The following is a 21,335-nucleotide window of genomic DNA, read 5'->3' as shown; positions in this document are numbered from 1 at the left end:
CCAGTAGATGTTATCTATCTAGATTTCCAAAAGGCCTTTGATACAGTGCCTCACGGGAGGCTGCTGAGCAAGGTGAGGGCCCATGGTGTTCAAGGTGAGCTACTGGCTTGGATTGAGGATTGGCTGTCTGACAGAAGGCAGAGAGTTGGGACAAAAGGCTCTATTTCAGAATGGCAACCGGTGATGAGTGGTGTCCCACAGGGTTTAATGTTGGGGCCACAGCTGTTCACCTTATATATTAATGATCTGGATGAAGGGACTGGGGACATTCTGGCGAAGTTTGCCGATGATATGGAGATAGGTGGACAGGCAGGTAGTAGTGAGGAGATGGGGAAGCTGTAGAAAGATTTAGACAGTTTAGGAGAGAGGTCCAGGAAATGGCTGATGAAATTCAATGTGAGTAAATGTGAGGTTTTGCACTTTGGAAAAAAGAATGCAGGCATGGACTATTTTCTAAACGGTGAGAAAATTCGCAAATCAGAAGTACAAAGGGATCTGGGAGTGTTGGTCCAGGATTCTCTAAAGGTTAACTTGCAGGTATGAGTCCGTAATTAAGAAAGCGAATGTAATGTTGTCGTTTATCTCAAGAGGGTTGGAATATAAAAGCAGCAATGTGCTTCTGAGGCTTTATAAAGCTCTAGTTAGGCCCCATTTAGAATACTGTGTCCAATTTTGGACCCCACACCTCAGGAAGGACATACTAGTCCTGGAGCGTGTCCAACGGAGATTCACACGGATGATCCCTGGAATGGTAGGTTTAACGTATGATGAACGGCTAAGGGGGGGATTGTACTCATTAGAGTTTAGAAGGTTGAGGGGAGATCTGATAGAAACTTACAAGATAATGTATGGTTTCGAAGGGGTGGACGCTAGGAAGTTGTTTCCATTAGGCGGGGAAACTAGGACCCGTGGGCACAGCCTTAAAATTAGAGGGGGTAAATTTAAAACTGAAATGAGACGACATTTCTTCAGCCAGAGAGTGGTGGTTTTGTGGAATTCATTGCCGCAGAGTGCAGTGGAGGCCGGGACGTTGGATGCCTTCAAGGCAGAGATCGACAAATTCTTGATCTCACAAGGAATCGAGGGCTACGGGGAGAGTGCAGGGAAGTGGTGTTGAAATGCCCATCAGCCATGATTTAAATGGCGGAGTGGACCTGATGGGCTGAATGGCCTTACTTCCACTCCTATTCTTATGATCTTTTGTTCTAAAACTCTAAAAATTAATCCTCTTCTAGAATTTGCTTAAAAGCCTTTTGAAAACAGCCTGCAAAAAAGTTCTGTTTCTACAGCACCTTCAGCTATTTGTTCCAGGATCTTACTAACTCTCAATGTGAAAACATATCTCCTTATTTCCCCTCTGATTCTTTTATGAATTATCATTCAGGACTGACAGGGAAGAGTATTTCTTACTTCTGTATCAAAGCTTCTCATAATTTTGAATACATCCAACAGCTGTCCTTTTCATTTTCATTGATGGAAGGAGAAAAATAACATTTTCTAATCTCTCCATTTAACTCATCCATCAACACAGTTCTTCTCCTGATGAATACTTTAATAAATACTTTCTCCATGTTCTTAGCAAGCCGCATGATGCTAAAACTTGCACATAGTACTCCATTTGAGGCAAAACCGCAACTTCTTTTATTTTGCCTTTACAAAGGCACGTATCCCATATATTGTATGAACATATGAACATGTTCTTTGAATTTTTTGCAACTTTTTTCATCTACTTAGGAACCTTGTTATCATACATCATACTCACTTCTTTTTGGTTGGTTGAAATTTCAGTTCACTACTTGTAAACTTTAAGTTGCTTCAACGTTTGTAAGGCTTTCACCATTGCAACAAAGACTCAAAATTAGCTTCTGGGAATGTCAACATTTTAATGTCTGAACTGATTTTTGAATGTATGAAGAATCAAAAATATGAATCAAAAAAATTAAAAGTCTGTGAAATTATTACAACATTCCCAGGGATTTTAACCTTTGGCAATCATATGAAATGCCCAACACCAAATGATTGGTGATTTGTTATATATCCCATCCAAATTTCTTACTCTGTTGACTTAATGGAAAACAAAATTGAGCAAGCTCAATTGTATAATGGGCAACAAATCTGATTTTGGTCATTTTATACTACTGTCAAAAGTTAATTACTCTTGAATGGATAATCTCACTGAAGAAAACCTGAGACACAAGTAAACAGCTAAAAATATATTAAGTATACAAGACTTAATGAGCATTATGCCTCTGTCTATAAGGTGTGATTACAAAATTTCCACTGTGCATTGTCAGTCTCCTGACATTCAGCATACAAACATTAATCCAATTCAAAAACTTTGAGATATGGTTCATATTTCCAATGGCCATTAATCATCCCATTACTAAACACTGAAATTAAAACCTTCCTCCTTACTTAAATACCTCTATACTGTGAAAATGTTGGCCTCCTTTGTGTATACAGGGACATACTGTATTGGAAGCAGGTCAGAGAACAAAGGAACACAGGATATAGGAACAGGAGTACGCCATTCAATACGTCAAGCCCATTCTGTCATTTAATATGATCATGGCTGATCAAACACTTCAATGTATTTTGCCCACACTATTCTCATAACTTTTTATGCCAAAGAGAAAAGGTTGAACACATTGAGCATATACTCTTTGGAGTTTCAAAAAATGAGAGATGATCATATTGAAACATATAAGCACATAAATGCCTGAGTGGGCTTGACAAAGTAGATATTGAGAGGCTGTTTCCCCTTGTTTACATTTATGGACTTGAAATGTACACTGGCCAGAACTGGTATGGATATGACTAAATTCTTTCTTGAATTTGTCCTGAAACTTTGAGACAGGTGCTTACCTAAATTAATCAACCTGAATTTTAGGACAACTGAATATTGTTGATCTGTTGGGAATCTAAAAAAATTAGTAATTATTAATCAAATAAAATAATAATTTCTGAAACATTGACTAATATTATGACTCCCAAAGGTGTGCCTGAAAACCTTCAAAGGGTCTTTATAATGTAAAAGGAAAAGCTTTCCTTGAAGTTCTCGATGTTGTATGATTATTGCAAGAAGCAGAAAGTAACATAATTTTGTCCAAACATACTAAAATTAATCGAAATAAAATTCATAAGTAGTCACAACGATTTGTGGGTGTGACTCTAAAGGATATGACTCTAATCCATGTTGATGTTAATGCATTGCACTGGCAGAGATGCTAAAGCATAAGTAAAGGAGAGAATTATGTCTTATTTCTCTATCTTGGTTATAGTATTTCATTTTGTATTATAGCTTCACTTGTTGCAGGGTGGTATAGCATCTACCGAATGCAATATGTGCATTACAGACCCCAAGCAGACAGAATTGAATTGGTATCACTACAACAATTACTATGATTGGCAAAGATTTGTTTTTGAATAGAAACCTTGCATGGACAGTATGTGAACCAGGTAAGGAGTGATGAATTGGGTCCTCTCTTTCGATCCCCACATTTGCCACAGAAAAGATTTTTAATTATTTTTAGCACACAGCTATAGCACATTTCAATTAAAACATAATAATAGTCAAATTTAAGGAGCCAATTATAAGGTTTACAAGAGCGAAAGGAAGAAGAATTTTATTACTTACTAATTCCAGGAAAAATAATAAAACATGACATCAAACACACATACAGGTAAAAGCTTTTTTAAAAATGGGAGATTATCCAAATCAAAAAGGAAGATCAGGAATATGCAGTTTAAAGAGTGGTTCTCAGAGACCATTATCCTGATTTAGGTCCAATGCTCAGTCTTGGGCCAATAGCTTGAGGGACACCTCCTCCATTCCCCATGCCCCCTCCCTCCCACCAAAAACATATAGCCTGGCTCTTTCTCATTCTTCTTGGAACTGAAGTCACTGTGGTTCAGATGAGATAAAACTCTTAACTCATTGTTAATTGACCATTTAAGTGCCTTAATTGTGGTGGATCAGGAAGATCAGCCATTGGCCTTCCCACTGAGAATTTAGCTAGTGAGCTGGCGAGAAACCAGTCTAACCAGCCCTTCATGTTATCCATTGCTTCTTGGGAGTGGAAAATTGCACTTTTACTCTGAGATAATGGGAACTGCAGATGCTGGAGAATCCGAGATAACAAAGTGTGGAGCTGGATGAACACAGCAGGCCAAGCAGCATCTTCGGAGCACAAAAGCTGACGTTTCGGGCCTAGACCCTTCATCAGAATATAGCTTGTATTCCACCGTCTTTCATAGCTCATCTTTCCTGACTGCTTCTCTCCATACTGTTAAAAATAGAGAGTAAATTTTAAAACAAACCTCTGTCCCTATTCTCAACAACTGCTGTAAACAATTCCCACTACTCTTTTAAGAAACAATTAATTTATAGAAATTAAGGTGTATTTTGCCCCTCTCTCTGTTTGTGAGCTCTCTCTTTGTAGGGGCCTAATTAAATAAAACTAGAAGAGGAGGAATCTTACACAGGCTTCAATGACATGGGTTATGATGATATTTATAGCCAAATTATCTGGGAAGTCTAGCAAGGCCTAATTTGAACCTGATAGCAACTCGCTACATCTTTTAACTAACTTCTGGGCATCGAGACAAGATTCTTGTGAGGCAAAGGCAAGTTACTTGTTATGAGTATTTATCACTTATCAACCAGCTTAAAAACTGCACATATCACTTCATTAATATGGAGCTTGCCATCTTACAAAATACAGCCAGCAGACTAGATGCTGAGAATTCTTGATATGGAAATTACAGTGGATACCTCGCTCTTGGATGAGAAGAGGCTCCAAGTTGCTCAGCACAAAATAACATCACCAGGCACAGTCCATGGGCACCAAACATACACATTCCTCATCCACAGACCATGGAATCTGATATGCCAACCCCTCATGACCCCTCTCCAATTCACTTGCAAAATACATAGAAAGCACAGAGCTGTTTTACAAACTGCATCAGTAATGAGCATCGAAAGGCTACTGCAAGGAAGCTTTGCATGCAGCGACAGGATTGGTCAAGGCTGGAAGTCAGGACTGCTTGCTTGCTCCTAAGTGCTTGCTTACTTGCATGCTCGTAGTGTCTATGTCTTCTCATGCAATGTCTGTTAGTGCATTAGCCAAACGACCACATTGGAAAATGAGTAGGGGCTAGTCCACTGACCAGACAGGTGGAGGTAGCTGTGTGTCAGAGTATCCTACTACTGTCAGTACTGGGCATAGTATGGGCACTGTCCGTGGGCTTGGTCACTCAGGGCAGTCACTGTCAAGGGATATGTTCGACTACAGACTGAGGAGTAGGCAAGGCTCGTTTCTGGAAGGCCATCAAAACAGTGGGGAGCAATGAAAATAGCAGTCAAAGATCTGATCATTCCTGTTTCGGGGCTGTTCAGTTAGCCACAGTCTGGTGTCCATGCTTTGAGCGTTGAGGAGGGTTCAAGATTGGGGCTGTAGGGATAAGGGTGTCACTGCTACAAGGCAGTTGGGTAGTCAAGACTAGTCAAGAAAATGTCATTGGACAAGGCCTGCTGAATCTGCTGGATGCTGTGATATTGAAGATGAAATTACGTGAACCATGCATATGCAAACTCCAACTACAGTTAATTCCAATCATTTCATCACCCATTGCAATGCATGCAGGGTGAATATGGTTAGGGTTCAAATGCTGGCAAAAAGTCACCTATAACTGATGAAACTTCCAAAGATACAGTGGAAGGAGGAGGATATTGCTTAATCATGTAAGTAATGCAATGGACTCTACCAAAAAAAGCTGAATGAATACTTTGGTCTGAGGTGGGAAGGGGGGCGTGGTCAGGGTGCAGCAAACATTCACATTTTGATGCAAAGTGTTTATCAATCAGCTGGTACGGCACTTGCACCAAGTTGGTGCACACTGTGATAAGGGCTGTGGCGAAATGGATAATGGGTCTGCTAAAATGTGATCCCTTGGCTTGGAGCAGTCTGTGGGGCCCTCTAGTGTATTCTGGAAAGAGTGTGTTGCATTATCCTGGTTGCTGTGATCTACACAATTGGAATAAGCAACAAGGTTATTTCATAAATGTTATAGGACTGGGAAAATGGGAACAGTCATGTGAGAAGGAGGATGAGCACAATGGGAAAAGGAAGTTCTCATCCTTGATGACAGAGTTCAGCTGTGTTGGGTGCTGTGACTCAGACAGGACCTGGCTGAAGCCCAATTCTAATAAATGAATACTGGTTGCAGCAGACCATCATAAAATGCTGAAGTCATTGGTCATGATGCCATTATGGGAGTGAACTGCAGTGTCTGCACTGATGGAAGAGTAGCAGTAAGTTTAGAGAGGTTATTCAGACAGAATTGTAAATAAGGATAGATAAATTGTGTGACAAACAAAAACTGAAATTGCTAGAGGTAAACAGTCAGGCCTGCCAGGATCTAAGAAGAGAAAACAAAGGTAATGTTTCAAGTCCAGAGACCGTTCTTCAAACTGTGTGGCCTGATGGTTAAATAACGACTAGGGTGAGACAATGGGGTTGTAAGTTATGTACACACGTCCACTATGCTGGCTATGTGTGCTGTGAGGAATGTGGCTTTGTGGCTGCCATGCTAGTATATTGCCAGTGAATGGGCACTGCCAGATTGCCAAAGCTTGTCTAGGCACACAGCAGCCTTCTAAAGATGGCATGTGTGACAGGGACCTTAGTCTTTTGACAGATCTCCATTAAGTGATGAGTTGGTCTGGGAACAGCACTTCGTATGAGGGGCCTAGAATCAGGCAGGAAGAATGCCATTGGGGTCTGGGTGGGTGGCAAGTGTTGTAAGATACAGTGAGAGATCCCACAAAGGATCACAACAAAACTGATGAAACTGACAGTTAGCCCCAAAAAAAGTAGTTTCAGTGGAGGGTTTATTTCAAACACTTCTTAGTCTGGAGGAAACATTCCAGTACAGAAACACTTACAAACAGGCAAGGGGATATAGAATTGGAACAGATAAAGAGATTATTCAATTAGTTATGACTGAAATACAAAATAACACAGTGATACTAGCTTATCAATGCCCATGCTTTTTAAGAAGGAGTCAAAAATTACAAAATTGGAGTCAGCAGTCTGGAACTCATTTGTGGGTGTGGAATGACTGGCTGGCCAGCATTTGAGGAGTTGAAGGTGATGTCTTTTGCTTTATACTGTCTTGTTTTCAATGGCATTTAGAGAACATTTTGCTGAAATAGGACCTCGACTTCAGTTTTGACAAAATAAGCTTTCCCTTGAAGAATGCACAAGCACAGGCTGTTCACTTCTCTTTACAAACCAGTGGGTCTTCCTTTTTAGCTCAGAGTTAGGGGTACTGATTGTGTCAATAGATGTGAAAAGGCCAGTGCTGACCTGCTATGACCCTGCTTTTCCAAAACTGCATAGTTAAAAAGACAGAGATAATGGGAACTGCAGATGCTGGAGAATTCCAAGATAATAAAATGTGAGGCTGGATGAACACAGCAGGCCAAGCAGCATCTCAGGAGCACAAAAGCTGACGTTTCGGGCCTACACCCTTCATCAGAGAGGGGGATGGGGAGAGGGAACTGGAATAAATAGGGAGAGAGGGGGAGGCGGACCGAAGATGGAGAGTAAAGAAAATAGGTGGAGAGAGTGTTCACCTGCACATCTGCCAATGTGGTATACTGCATCCACTGTACCCGGTGCGGCTTCCTCTACATTGGGGAAACCAAGCGGAGGCTTGGGGACCGCTTTGCAGAACACCTCCGCTCAGTTCGCAACAAACAACTGCACCTCCCAGTCGCAAACCATTTCCACTCCCCCTCCCATTCTCTAGATGACATTGTCCATCATGGGCCTCCTGCAGTGCCACAATGATGCCACCCGAAGGTTGCAGGAACAGCAACTCATATTCCGCCTGGGAACCCTGCAGCCATATGGTATCAATGTGGACTTCACCAGTTTCAAAATCTCCCCTTCCCCTACTGCATCCCTAAACCAGCCCAGTTCGTCCCCTCCCCCCACTGCACCACACAACCAGCCCAGCTCTTCCCCCCCACCCACTGCATCCCAAAACCAGTCCAACCTGTCTCTGCCTCCCTAACCGGTTCTTCCTCTCACCCATCCCTTCCTCCCACCCCAAGCCGCACCCCCAGCTACCTACTAACCTCATCCCACCTCCTTGACCTGTCCGTCTTCCCTGGACTGACCTATCCCCTCCCTACCTCCCCACCTACACTCTCTCCACCTATCTTCTTTACTCTCCATCTTCGGTCCGCCTCCCCCTCTCTCCCTATTTATTCCAGTTCCCTCTCCCCATCCCCCTCTCTGATGAAGGGTCTAGGCCCGAAACGTCAGCTTTTGTGCTCCTGAGATGCTGCTTGGCCTGCTGTGTTCATTCAGCCTCACATTTTATTATCATAGTTAAAAAGACAGTTGGGTTCTATACCGTGGCCAAGTCTCCTTGGTGGTGATGGAGGAGGGTGGGGTGAAACAATTACCATCTGGTCAAAGGCTTGCATTGACGAAACGGTCAATTTCATACACTAATTGGAAATTTATCAAGACACCTTATAATTGTAACTTGTAATTCTGTTGTGTTTCTTTCTTACAGAAAATGACCTGTGTAATGACTAATAGCAATTCCTTAGTACTTCATTTCCATCAGGATGTACTTGAGGGATTGATTATCTGGCTGACATTGACTTTTGAGAAGCTTCTGGAAGGTCACTCCTAAGTCCAGTCACATGACTATAAAAGCCATCTTTGTGGGGCGGTTAATATGATTTTAATATAGTTATTAAATATATATGATATATAGATATCTATTGACAATTGGTTTCCACTCCTTTCATTACAGTAAGAAAATTCAGTTGCCTTGGAATTTTCTTGATTCAAAGCATTAGGACCCAGATTAACTCTAAAATTTGTACAGTATTTAAAAATTTTATATCTAGATGACCAGGAGGTAAGTAACGGCGGAGAACACTTCCTTAAGCCAAATTGCTTGGCTTGATGGGGTGAGAAGTTACACTACTTCCATGCGCATTTGTCCTTTAAATAACTCTTCACATAAATTCACCCTCCTTTGGAATAGAAAATATACAGCATGTTCTGAAATAAAAGTTAACGGTACTAAGTAAAACATAAATAATACTTGCAACAAAATTCACTCATGAAATTATTGACTCTTCTATGTCGGTCACAACAGTGGACACTGGATACATCATAATAATAAAAAGCACTGTTTCATCACTTCTCTGCATAAACTGAGTGAATCATAAATAACTGCTGAATGTCAACACCAGTCTGTAGAACAGTGCTAAAACAGTTGAATATTGCCCAGTGGGCCAACCACTTGAAAAGTTTTAGAAACCGGAAGAACTGTGGATGCTGTACATCAGAAGCAAAAAGAGAAGTTGCTGGAAAAGCTCAGCAGGTCTAACAGCCTCTGTGAAGAAAAATCAGAGGGAATATTTCAGGTTTGGTGACCCTTCCTCAGAACTGTTCAGAGGAAGGGTCACTGGTCCTGAAACATCAACTGACTTTTCTTCACTTGAAAAGTATCTCTGCTGTTAGAATTATAAAACCCTTATCATAAAATAAATGAAATTCCCAGTTCTAGACATTCTAGAATGTAATTTAAGTTTGATGGAGACACAACGGGCAAAAGTAGATCAGCTACAGATTGCTTTCAACTGGAATCAGTGAGGTCAATTTTACCAGAAATAGTCTTTATTAATTTTGGCAAGTTTTACGGAGGGCTTCTCTCCAGCTGTTTACACAATCAAGAGGAACATCTAGCAATGTCACAAAATGGTCAATTACTTTATATGCTTCACGAGGCTAAGTGCCACCATCTTCTCTCTGCTATCTCACATTCATATATTGCACATAACCTCCCACCAAGGCTCATGGGTTGCTACTTGAATCATCACATGCAACACCTTCCCTCACTCCTTCTCACCCACCCACCCATCCAATCCCCATACACCACTAACCTTGCATGACCTCTCTGCTGCCTAATCATTCACTGGGATATCTCACCATCTATCCCCCTTCTTTCATCAGCACTAACTGTGCCAGCCACTTTCATCTCATTTAATCTCTTGTTTCGTCTCGTTCTGGGAGAAAATCATCCATAATAGCTAGAAAGAGACAAGATAGATAGCAGGGTGCCCAAAATTCAGCTCGTCACGCACTATGAGGAAAGATTCATTACCCAAAAGGTTGGCTGACCATGACCAAGTCTGTGGACCGATTTCAGAGGCTACTCTTGACTTACTGTGCCCAACTGCAGGGTGTCTCCCTCAACTTGACTGAGGATTCTGTGGACATTCAGACATGGCCACTTAGTTGAAGAACATCCAGTAACTTTGCAGTATAGGCTGCTGGCACATCCTGTAAGTGTGAGTTTGAGGTACTACACTGCTATACCGATCCACACACTGTACCTGCCCTTCTCCTTTACTGATGACTGCTAACAACCATAAAAAGCTGCTTGGCTTTGTGTCAGTGTTAAAAGGCAAGTCAAATCAACAGTATTGCGAACATTTACGCTCTAACTAAAGGAGCACAGTCCAAAAAGTCAAGAAAAGACATAGCAAAAGGGCTATGAACATCCAAGTATGTGTAGAGTGAGTAAGCAAAGAGCCTTGAGATTGCTGCCTGTCCCTGCACATAAAGTATTCTGGTAACAGCAGTACAATGTTAAATGCTGACACACTCAAGTGTAGCACTGAAGTGGTGAACTGTATTTAAGAGAATCAGAGATCTGCAGAATAACAGAATTGTCATGATACAAAGTGAGGCCATTGGGCCCACTGTGTCTACATTATTTCTATTATCTGGTGCTAATTTCTATTATCTGGTCTTTTCCCCATATCCTTACATGAGACTTCTATCCAAAGAATCATCCAATGCCCTCTCAAAAGCCTCAATTGAACCTGTCTCCACCTCTTGCACTGACATTCCATACCCTAACTACTTGCTGTGTGAAAGGGTTTTCTCATATCACTCTTGCCTCATTTGCGCATCATTTTGAATCAATGCCGGCTTGTAATTTTCATCTTTTAGAAATAGGAACAGATTCTCCCTCTCTATTCAGCCTCCTTATGAAAATCTCCATAAAATCTCCTCCTACCCTTCCTGTCTTTAAGGAAAACAGTCCCAACTTCTTTAATCTATCCTCATAAGGAGAGTTCCTCGTTCCTGTAGCCATTTTAATAACTGCTCACTCCACTTGTCCTGTCAGCTTTAATAATTTGTACACATATACACCCAGGTCCTTACGTTCATCTACCACCTTTAGAACCACACCCTCTATTTTACTTTGTAGTATAATGCTCTTCTGACCAAAGTGTATCACTTCATATTTTTCTGCACGAAACCTCCTCTGCCACCTATTCGTCTACTCCACCAAAATGTGAATGACCTTTCAGTGTTCTATATTGTCCTCCTCACAGTTTACAATTCTTTCAAGTTTAATGTCATCTGCCATGAAGATATGGTAACGGCCAGTCTACATCAGATTCCAACCTCTATGGACTTAGGCTGCAAGCAAAGTAACTGCATATCAGGAATTATCTCACCTTATGTCAATCTGCTGGATGGGAGAATGGGAAACCCCATTTAAGTAAGGCCAGAGGAAATAATAATGAAGTACTAGTGTATGCTAATATTTGCAAATAGGCTTCTCGCTACTCGCTACCAAGATGCTTGACTTTTTGTTAAACATTTGGTTGGAAAACTGACATTTTGATCTCCACATTGAGAAGCCCGCAGCTGCTGATCTCATGCAATTCTTCCAACTGCTTCAACCTGCCCCCATGGCATAACAGTGCACATAAGGGAAGAAAAATCAGACAATTACTCCTGATCGTTTCCATTCCTAAAGTTGAACTTCTGATTCTCTGGTGTTTAAAAAAAATAGCATTTCTGATGTGAGAATACAAAGTGTGAAGCTGGATGAACACAGCAGGCCAAACAGCATCTTAGGAGCTCAAAAGCTGACATTTCGGGCCTAGACCCTTCATGAGAGAGGGGGATGGGGAGAGGGTTCTGAAATAAATAGGGAGAGGGGGAGGCGGATCGAAGATGGATAGAGGAGACGATAGGTGGGGAGGAGAGTAAAGGTGGGGAGGCAGGGAGGGGATAGGTCAGTCCAGGGAGGACGGACAGGTCAAGGAGGCGGGGTGAGGTTAGTCGTTGGGAAATGGAGGTGTGGCTTGAGGTGGGAGGAGGGGATAGGTAAGAGGAAGAACAGGTTAGGGAGGCGGGGACGAGCCTGGCTGGTTTTGGGATGCAGTGGGGAAAGGGGAGATTTTGAAGTTTGTGAAGTCCACATTGGTACCATTGGGCTGCAGGGTTCCCAAGCGGAATATGAGTTGCTGTTCCTGCAACCTTCGGGTGGCATCATTGTGGCACTGCAGGAGGTCCAGGATGGACATGTCGTCTAAAGGAATGGGAGGGGGAGTTAAAATGGTTCGCGACTGGGAGGTGTGCATTTCTGATCTGAGTTTTTTTCCCACCAGATTAATTTGTGGGCACAGGAACTTTAAAACAGATCTGGGCCTGAATCTTCTGAGTAGTAGAAATGATGAGCAGGATGTACTTGAAGATACTCCTAACATGATGCTACTATGTGCTTCCTCTGAGATCTTCTAATATTTGCCATTAAAGAAATATGCAGCACAGCACTCATTGGGGAAATTAATCATGCTGAGTAGAGTTGATAAAAGATAGAACATCTACCTTTTAATGGTACTTATCATAGTAAAGGTCTAGTCTTTGAGTATTAATACAAAGGTCTGCATTTCAGAAGCTTATGAAGGTCCTGACTTAAATTCTTCAATGGTACTTCTGTTCTCCAATGATCCAGAGATCAAAATGTTCCACCCATGGAAAACTAATTAGCCTTAATATACACTGGAAATCAGTGGGAAAGTTACAACTCATTTCAGAATTCATTAAAAACTCAGATGTCAGGTATTACAAAATGTATTCCATCGAAGCTACTTTGACAGTTTCTTCCCAAATCACTGATGTCCACCACCAAGAAGGAAAAGGAGAGCAAATCATACACCATACTTTATAGGATGTATGTTGATTTACTTTAACTTAGGTAGAAATGTAGGAACCTCGTAAGATCACAACGGGAGACATGGACTGCAGCAGGACTTTGCAAAGAAGGTCCGTCATCATCTTTTCATGTGCAAATAGGAATGGAGAATAAATGCCAATCCGCACACTTAAAATGATGTTCCACTGAGTCTGCAAATCTGTAAGATCAAACAGGAGGCTTCCTGGTCCTTATGGCTCAATACCAGAAAAGGTTATGCTGTTCTAACTGAATCACTGGGAAACATCTTAATATACTTTACCATAATTTGAAACACCTAAAAACATAAGAAAGACTTTCTAGTAAGATAGCAACTCTTTAATGCTCTGAAGCAGCCTATTCTTGCTACGTCCAAAACAAATAATTTATGAAATATGAGAAAGATGTTATAGCTCCTAATATAAGGAACATAACCATATTTCAAAGCTAAACATTCTGCTATGATTTGAGTCATTATTCCTTCAATTAAATATTTGATTGTCAACTGTAGATTTCAAATATTCTTTCTTTTGTGTACAAACCATTGTACTTCATTTGCATTTGACTGGAGTATTTCACAATTGCAAAATTTCACTGATATTGAGATAATAAATAGGCTCTTTCCATTAGCATTCCATGATTGGCAGAAGAACGAGTCGCAAATGAGGAAGACCATTTTCATGGAGACCGTGGTAGGGTTTGGCATTTGCTGGATAGGATGATGGATACATGTTTATTACTAACCATCAGAAAGGATTTTGATAAAATATATTTTAAGTTGCGAATATATCAAAGAGATTGCACTTCAGAAGTAAAAGAAACTCTGCACCACTTTCTCCACGGCAATTAGTGATGGGCAGTAAATGCTGGTGTGACCAACAACGGCCTATATCCCATGAACAAATACAACAAAAGAGCAGCACAGATACAGCAGGCTGAACTGTCTCCATCTGTATTGTACTATACAATGACTTTACTTGCTGAGTTGTTAGAGGTGAGAATATTGGTTCATTCAAATGATGACTGGATGCTTTAAATGACACCCGAGGAAAGATGTTTAATAGAATCATTGAATTATGCAGTACGGAAAGATGCTATTTGACCCATTGTGCCTGACACACAATTTCTGAAAGAGCTACTGATTACTTTCACTCACCATTTCTTCCCAAAAGCCCTGCAAAATGCTGCCTTATCAAGCACAGATCAAATTTTCTTTTAAAAAATACTAATAAGCTTGCTTTTATCCTTTGAGGCAATGTATTTCAGGTAACAACTCACTCAGCAAAAAAATCTCAATTGGCTCAATGCTTCTTTGTCTCCCGGAGTCCTTGTTCTTACATTTCACACATCTTATAGTCAAGTATGCAAACTAAGAACATGAATGTCTCAAAAAAAGTTAGTATGTATATTAGAAATTAGTTGAGGCACTGACAAAGGATCACTTAAAAGTCTAGTATAAGGTAACAAAGTGTGGAGCTGGATGAACACAACAGGCCAAGCAGCATCGTAGGATCACAGAAGTTGATGTTTCGGGCCTAGACCCTTCATCAGAAAAGGGGGATGGGAGAGGATTCTGACATAAATAGGGAGAGAGGGGGAGGCGGACTGAAGATGGATAGAGGAGAAGATAGGTGGAGAGGAGAGTATGGGTGGGGAGGTAGGGAGGGGATAGGTCAGTCCGGGGAGGACGGACAGGTCAAGGGGGCGGGATGAGGTTAGTAGATAGGAAATGGAGGTGCGGCTTGAGGTGGGGGGAGGGGATATGTGGGAGGAAGTGATCCTCTACTACCTGAATTCAAGGAAATTGAAATTGAGAGATAACAAATTCAGCAGAGAATTACTTTTTTATTTTGAAAAAGCTGATTCAAGGTATATGGATAAAAAAAAGCTACTTTATTAAAACCGCAAGTGCCAATTAGAATGCTCAGAGCACAAAGTTAAAGAAATTTCTTTACAGAAAACAGCCTTTTTTATAGTCTACTTTTCAGATGTATTTAATTTTCTGAAAAACCTAATTCTTTGATTTCTCATTGGCATATCCTATAATACAATTCTTTGGTGAGGGTGAAGTCTTCTTGAAATGAAGATCCCTGCCATCTACCTGGAGACCATTTTAATTCACTCACTAGCTAAATTCTCAGAGGGGCTGGTGTATGTGGTAACACAGAAGCCAATATCCCAGCTATCAGTTTTCATACAGCCCAGCTAGACCTTTACATTACTGTTGCCCTGCATTTATTGTTTTTTCATTGCACCTGTCAGCATTTCCTGACAGTGTATTACAGAGCGCATGGCTGCAGAATCGGTATCAATCAGTGCAAGATCATGCAGATATAAGTAACAGAATGTTGATAATGGGTCCTAAATCAAATCATCATGACTTACGCATAAGATTCTTAAAAGGTACTGACCCCTGGGGATCTCCCAGGTACTTTGCACTAGTTGTCAGCCATATTCATTCAAACATACAGAAAGTACCTGAAGTGTTCATTTTAAATCTTTTTTCACCTCAGTTAAAAAAAACTAAGGCATCTAGCATCAACATACTGCTGATCTGGTTCTTGTCTAGCTTTTGTATCTACATAATTGCTCAATGTGTCCATCATCATTGTCAGATGTATAAAGTGCCCATCTCTGTAGCTTCCCAGCTTGTTTCTCTTCACTGCAGGTTTGCAGAGAGAGAGCACAGAAGTGTCATTTAATGAATAGTGCAATTCTTTGTCTGACAGCTTCATATCTGTTAGGTGTAAGAGGCCCTAGACTTTCCTCTGCTAATGCCTTTGACAGCATGCTAAATTCCCTCCCCACACACCCACCACGTATTGCACTGTAAGAGGTTGTGTTACCCTAAATAACTGCCCTCTCTTAGCCCCCTTCAGCTGTTCTTACATTAATTGGCCAAATCAAATTGAGCAGATGAATTCATCTTTGATGTATCTGGATGTTTTGCCGACACTGCTGGATGTGGTTTTAACTATGGACAGCATACTCAGACAAATAGTCCTGTTGCCATAGAAACAGGCGAAAACTGGGGATATTATGAAAAACATTTTTTTTTAAGTTAAGGACTTAGACTACAAAATTCTTAGTGGATACACTTCAGTTCTAAACGTGTCAGATTCAATGAAAAATACATTTAAGCTTTTTCCAGTACTTTACATTATTAATCAGGTTATTTTTAAATTTCACAATTACTCAAGATCACTTGTTGAGGTGACGTACATACAGTCAGAATACTTAGGTTATAACGTACTTCATTGGACTTTATTTAATACATATAATTAAAATGCCATAAATATTTTATAAAAAAATACAAATTTTGACAAGTTTTTTTTATTCTACAAAAAAAATTGCAAAAACTAATTGCAGAAGAATAATATTAAGTTGCATCGCCGATAATCATTTCTTCCTGACAGCCACAGTTTAGCTTCTTGTTGGTCACAGGCTATTATACAAGTATAAATTATATACAAGTCAAATTCTGTCATTTACAAGAAAGCTGTTTTCATTAAGAATTGTGTTACAGTATATTTATAACTGAATACTTCAATGAATTCTAATCAAAATGTTACATTTTTAAAAACTTAATTTACAACTCAGATTAATCTAAATTGCTTATTCGGAATTCATTCGATTCCAGGTGGAAGTTTCTGATATAACTGGCCTGTCACCTTGGTGTAGAGAGTGAAAATTCTCAGTCCCACCTATGGTTAGCTTAATATAAGAATGAACAATACCATACTAATGTAGGTCTACTTACATCTGGAGGGCAGCGACATTGAACAGAATCAATAAAGAACTATTAGTAATAAAGCTTCTGTTTATCCAGCATCTATTGTGGAATATCAGCCACATATTTTGAAGTGTTTGATTTCTTGAAAACATGGCAAAAGGGTCATACAAATGAGATACTAATTTCTTGGTGGGAACAGTAATTGGTAGTAAAATCAAAAACAGAAATTGCTGGAAAAGCTTAGCAGGTCTCGCAGCATCTGTGGAGAGAAAATGGAGTTATTGTTTCGAGTGCAGCAATGCTTCCTCAGAACTGACAGTAGCTAGGAAAAAGTTGCTTTTTTAAAAAATGTCTTTCAGTTTTCATAGGAAACATAATGCCTGTTTTTACCACTTCAATTTGTGGTATAATGACAAAAAGAAACATTCCTTGGGATTTCAGGACTAATGGGCTATGTTACCCCTCCTTTATTTACCTAAAGCAGAAATCTAGCCTGCTAATTCAACCAACATTTTCTATTATTTCCCAAAGACGAAAAACAATAGTGTTGAAATGTGAAACCGACAATATCCCTGACAGTATTAAGTCAACCATGTCGTGCAAAACTGAAGTCATGTGCATGTCAGACTTCATTCTGATGATTGGTCATTATCAATGCGAACTATAGATTAATTTTCACTTTACAAATGCTGCCTGACCTACGGAATATTTCCAGCATTTGGATTTATTTCAGACTTAGTTAAGATGATTAGTGAATTAATTGTGGTTATGCAACAGTTCATTAGGTATTATAATGCACAAATTAACAGATTGAATTCAATTTCACCATTTATCATGGTGGGATTTGAACTCAGCATTTGGGTTGCTACTCCACAGTACAATAAGTACTTTCTTAAATTATTTTAATAGTCTAAAATCAGCAGGATTTAAAACCCTAGGAAGGGGTGGGAAACAGGTGGCTGCAAAACTTCATCCCACCAGAACCATTCTGGCACAGGCTATTTCTTTGAATGCAGGACAAAGACAGGAAAATCTACCTATCCACAAGCAAAGGACAGCCAATTAAGGAGTTACTGGCCTACTAAGGCTGATTGTCAGAGACCAATAGAAATTTTCCAATCAACCTTCGAGGATTAGTGAGACCACATCTTAAATTATGTAAACACAGTTTTGTCTCCTTTTTAAAGGAAGGATATAGTGGAGGTGGTTACTAGCTTGATACATACAATGAAAATTGTTTGGAAGGCTTGATTTCATTGGAGTTTAGAAGAATGGTCAGTGACTTAGTTCATTAGATGCTTAATGGTCTTGTCAATGTGGACTTCGGAAAGGATGAGTCCTGAACTAGGAGATACTGTTTTAAAATTAGGTAATAAGGAAATCTTTTCTTTCTGTGACTTTCTGGAGTCATTAAACACTTTTAAAGCAGAGGTAAAAGATTCTTGTTAGGCAAGGAAATAAAAGATTATCTGGGCAGTTGTGAATATGAAATTCAAAACAAACTATTAGACATGATCTTTTTGAATGGTGGAGTAATTTCAGGGGGTTGAATGATCTACATCTGCTCTCATTTTGTATATTCACAAGATTTTTTTTCATACTTTACTTTCAAAGGGTGTTGCTTTTAAGAAAAAAAACCTTTATTTTCAACTAGTACTGGTGGCAAATTACAACAAAGCAAGAATATTTTGCCCACTATTTGTTGCTCATAATGGTCATTTCTTTTACCTTAATGACTGGTCATTTAAGCTGATATTTACTTGAATCTGGCACAAAATTTATTTAATGGATAAGAAAGTAGTGACATAATTAAGGGCGTGCCTTGAATGAGCTACAAATTGAAGTTGAAACACTCTGGAGTTAAGAGTTTTAATTAATATTAATTCAATATCAAAACAACAAATTCTTAAGGCTTATAAAATGAAGGAAAGAGAAATTTTACTATTTATTTAATTAGAGAAATAAAATTAGCTTCCAGAAATAAATTTTAAAACAAATATGAACTGAAATATCTAGACGAGCTTGATGACACGTACAGATTTGCTGTAATGATCTACTTTTAATGTGGTCCTGATGGATCTCTTTTAGAAACTATGTCACTACCTGTGTAGATAATATGGAAGTTTGGAGCTGTAAACAAGATCTTTTTAAAAAGTTGAAAAACAAAGCACTAATGTAATTTATCATTGACAGTAGAGGATAATTATTCTAGTCAGCCTGTTAAGATTATACCTCTGGTTAGACAACAGATGTTTTAATGAACCTGCTCAGAGATGTAATAACATACTTCTGAAATATGGGGCATTTGAATCCAAGTCTTGTAGTTCAGAGGCAGGGACACAACCACTATGCCACAACAGCTACACACATGAAAAATGTATTTATAGTTGACCTGTGAACAATTGTAATTACCCAATCAAGCCACTTAAGGAGCCAATTAGTGTATTCCTGCCTCTGTAGGCATTTTATCAGCAATAAGAATGCTCTCCATATGTAGGTATACTGCCAGGAAAACATCAGCTACCTCAGAACAGGCTTCTTTTTCATATCATAAAATTATAAGAAATAGGAACAGGAGTCGGCTATTTAATCCCTCAAGCTGCTCCACCATTGAATAGGATCACCACTGATCCAACATTCGTCACGTCCCCTTTCCTCTACTTTCCCCATAAATCTCGATTCCTCTACTGATCAAGAATCAATCTATCCCAGTTTTCAATATACAAAAAGACTCAGCCTCCAGAGCTCTCTGTGACTAGGTGTGTGCACCCTTTGGTCCCTGGAGAGGTTCCCCTCAGCCCCAAGGTAGTAATGGCCTCCTACACTGCATCATCTCCACCTGCCTTCAGTAATGCCCACCCTTTGCTGGGGCTTGTCTGACTGTCTCCTCTACACTCAAACCCTACGCAACTTACGTTGGAGACTGCATATCCACAAATGTGTCCTCTTTCTTTGGTTGCAGCCCCAGAGGTAGTGCTGCTGAGTTGTTTGCTCTCTAATTTAGTTGGTTGCTACTAGGGACTGGTCACTCAGATGCAGGCCCTTAATTGGCTGCCACTTATAACGTGATCCCGGTTCTGCCGAAATAGGGTCACCCACGTCCATTGAGAGTTGGGGCATGGCACCATTGCACAGAATTGACATATTCATAGAGATGGTTCCTGTTAATTTCTTGCAAGTGTTATAACATTTTGCTCAAAAGAACAGGTCAAGATCAGGACTCTTGACGGTGGGCAACAGGATTACAGTGGATAAACTGGCTAGCCTCATTTTAGAACATAGAACATAGAACATAGAACAGTACAGCACAGAACAGGCCCTTCAGCCCACAATGTTGTGCCGACCATTGATCCTCATGTATGCACCCTCAAATTTCTGTGACCATATACATGTCCAGCAGTCTCTTAAATGACCCCAATGACCTTTCTTCCACAACTGCTGCTGGCAACGCATTCCATGCTCTCACAACTCTCTGCGTAAAGAACCTGCCTCTGACATCCCCTCTATACTTTCCACCAACCAGCTTAAAACTATGACCCCTCGTGCTAGCCATTTCTGCCCTGGGAAATAGTCTCTGGCTATCAACTCTATCTATGCCTCTCATTATCTTGTATACCTTGTATTTTAATTCCATTTGTCCTGTAAGCAGCATAGAACAGTCAGTGCCAAGGAAATGGTTCAAGATAACATTCTGAATTACAGGAGTTTTACTTAACAAATCAATTTAATTTTTAGGTATAGGCTTCATAATTTAGTTCACTATCATGGGCAATTAGTAGTGCTACCCAAGTTATCAGCAATTTACATTTCTCACAGCTATATTCCCAGTCTGAACAACCATACATTTGTATATTTTTAATAATGAAGTCTAAAGGATTTGATGTTCAGGCAAGGTATAGAGAAAATGTTCTTGTTTTTCACTAATGATAAGAACTTGAGCTGCCATTATTATTCTGAACTCAAAAGTTGGAAAACTGCTGGTCTTGGATACTGCATAAAAATTGAAGGAGAACAGAGACAGCAGAAATGCGGAAACTGGGGTTCAAGGGTCCTTTTTGAATACTTATATTGCTGGTGAGCATCATGTCATGATTGTACCACCTACCAAAGAACTGGCTCAAACTAAAATTAAATTGGAAACATGAGGTGCATATTCTAAGCTATCTTGCACTAAGCGTAAAAGATATCTGAAAGATTTTTGGACGAGACGTGATTGGACAGCTAGGTCACATTATGCACTTGTGTCACTTTATTTGAGGAAAGTAAAATTCTATGCAAGCATATTTAAATGCATGCCAGTAGCTGTACACACCATTGTCTAGCAGCCAGTGAAATCTAGAAAGTTAGAAAATAGCTGACAGAAAAGTTGTTTTTTTCCCAACATATAGATAAAAAAAACTTGAACGTATCACATCGGTGTTGTTATGCATCATCTTTTAAGCTTAAAATGCTATGTACCTGTCACAATTAGAATCTAGCAAATAATTTTTCAGCATTAATTTGTCATCAAAGTTAAGGAAGTTGG

The 21,335-nt window shown here is 39.8% G+C and overlaps 1 protein-coding gene across 3 annotated transcripts in view; it reads right to left on the bottom strand.

Moving 5' to 3' along the window:
- The window catches only part of kiaa0825 (KIAA0825 ortholog), a 398,499-nt gene that overhangs the window by 103,246 nt on the left and 273,918 nt on the right, over positions 1–21,335 (bottom strand). Inside the window, exon 20 of one of the 3 annotated variants that reach the window (XM_059644749.1) lies at positions 16,748–17,069. The exons of the other annotated variants lie outside the window; for them this stretch is intronic. Within the exon in view, the coding sequence (XP_059500732.1) occupies positions 17,051–17,069 (19 nt within the window). The 3' untranslated portion in view covers positions 16,748–17,050. Of the gene's footprint in view, positions 1–16,747; positions 17,070–21,335 lie in introns of those variants that run through there. 3 annotated transcript variants of the gene reach the window in all.

Source organism: Stegostoma tigrinum, chromosome 3 (genome assembly GCF_030684315.1).
Source record: "Stegostoma tigrinum isolate sSteTig4 chromosome 3, sSteTig4.hap1, whole genome shotgun sequence".
Lineage (NCBI taxonomy): Eukaryota > Metazoa > Chordata > Chondrichthyes > Orectolobiformes > Stegostomatidae > Stegostoma > Stegostoma tigrinum.
This window is presented reverse-complemented; position numbering and strand designations above follow the sequence as displayed.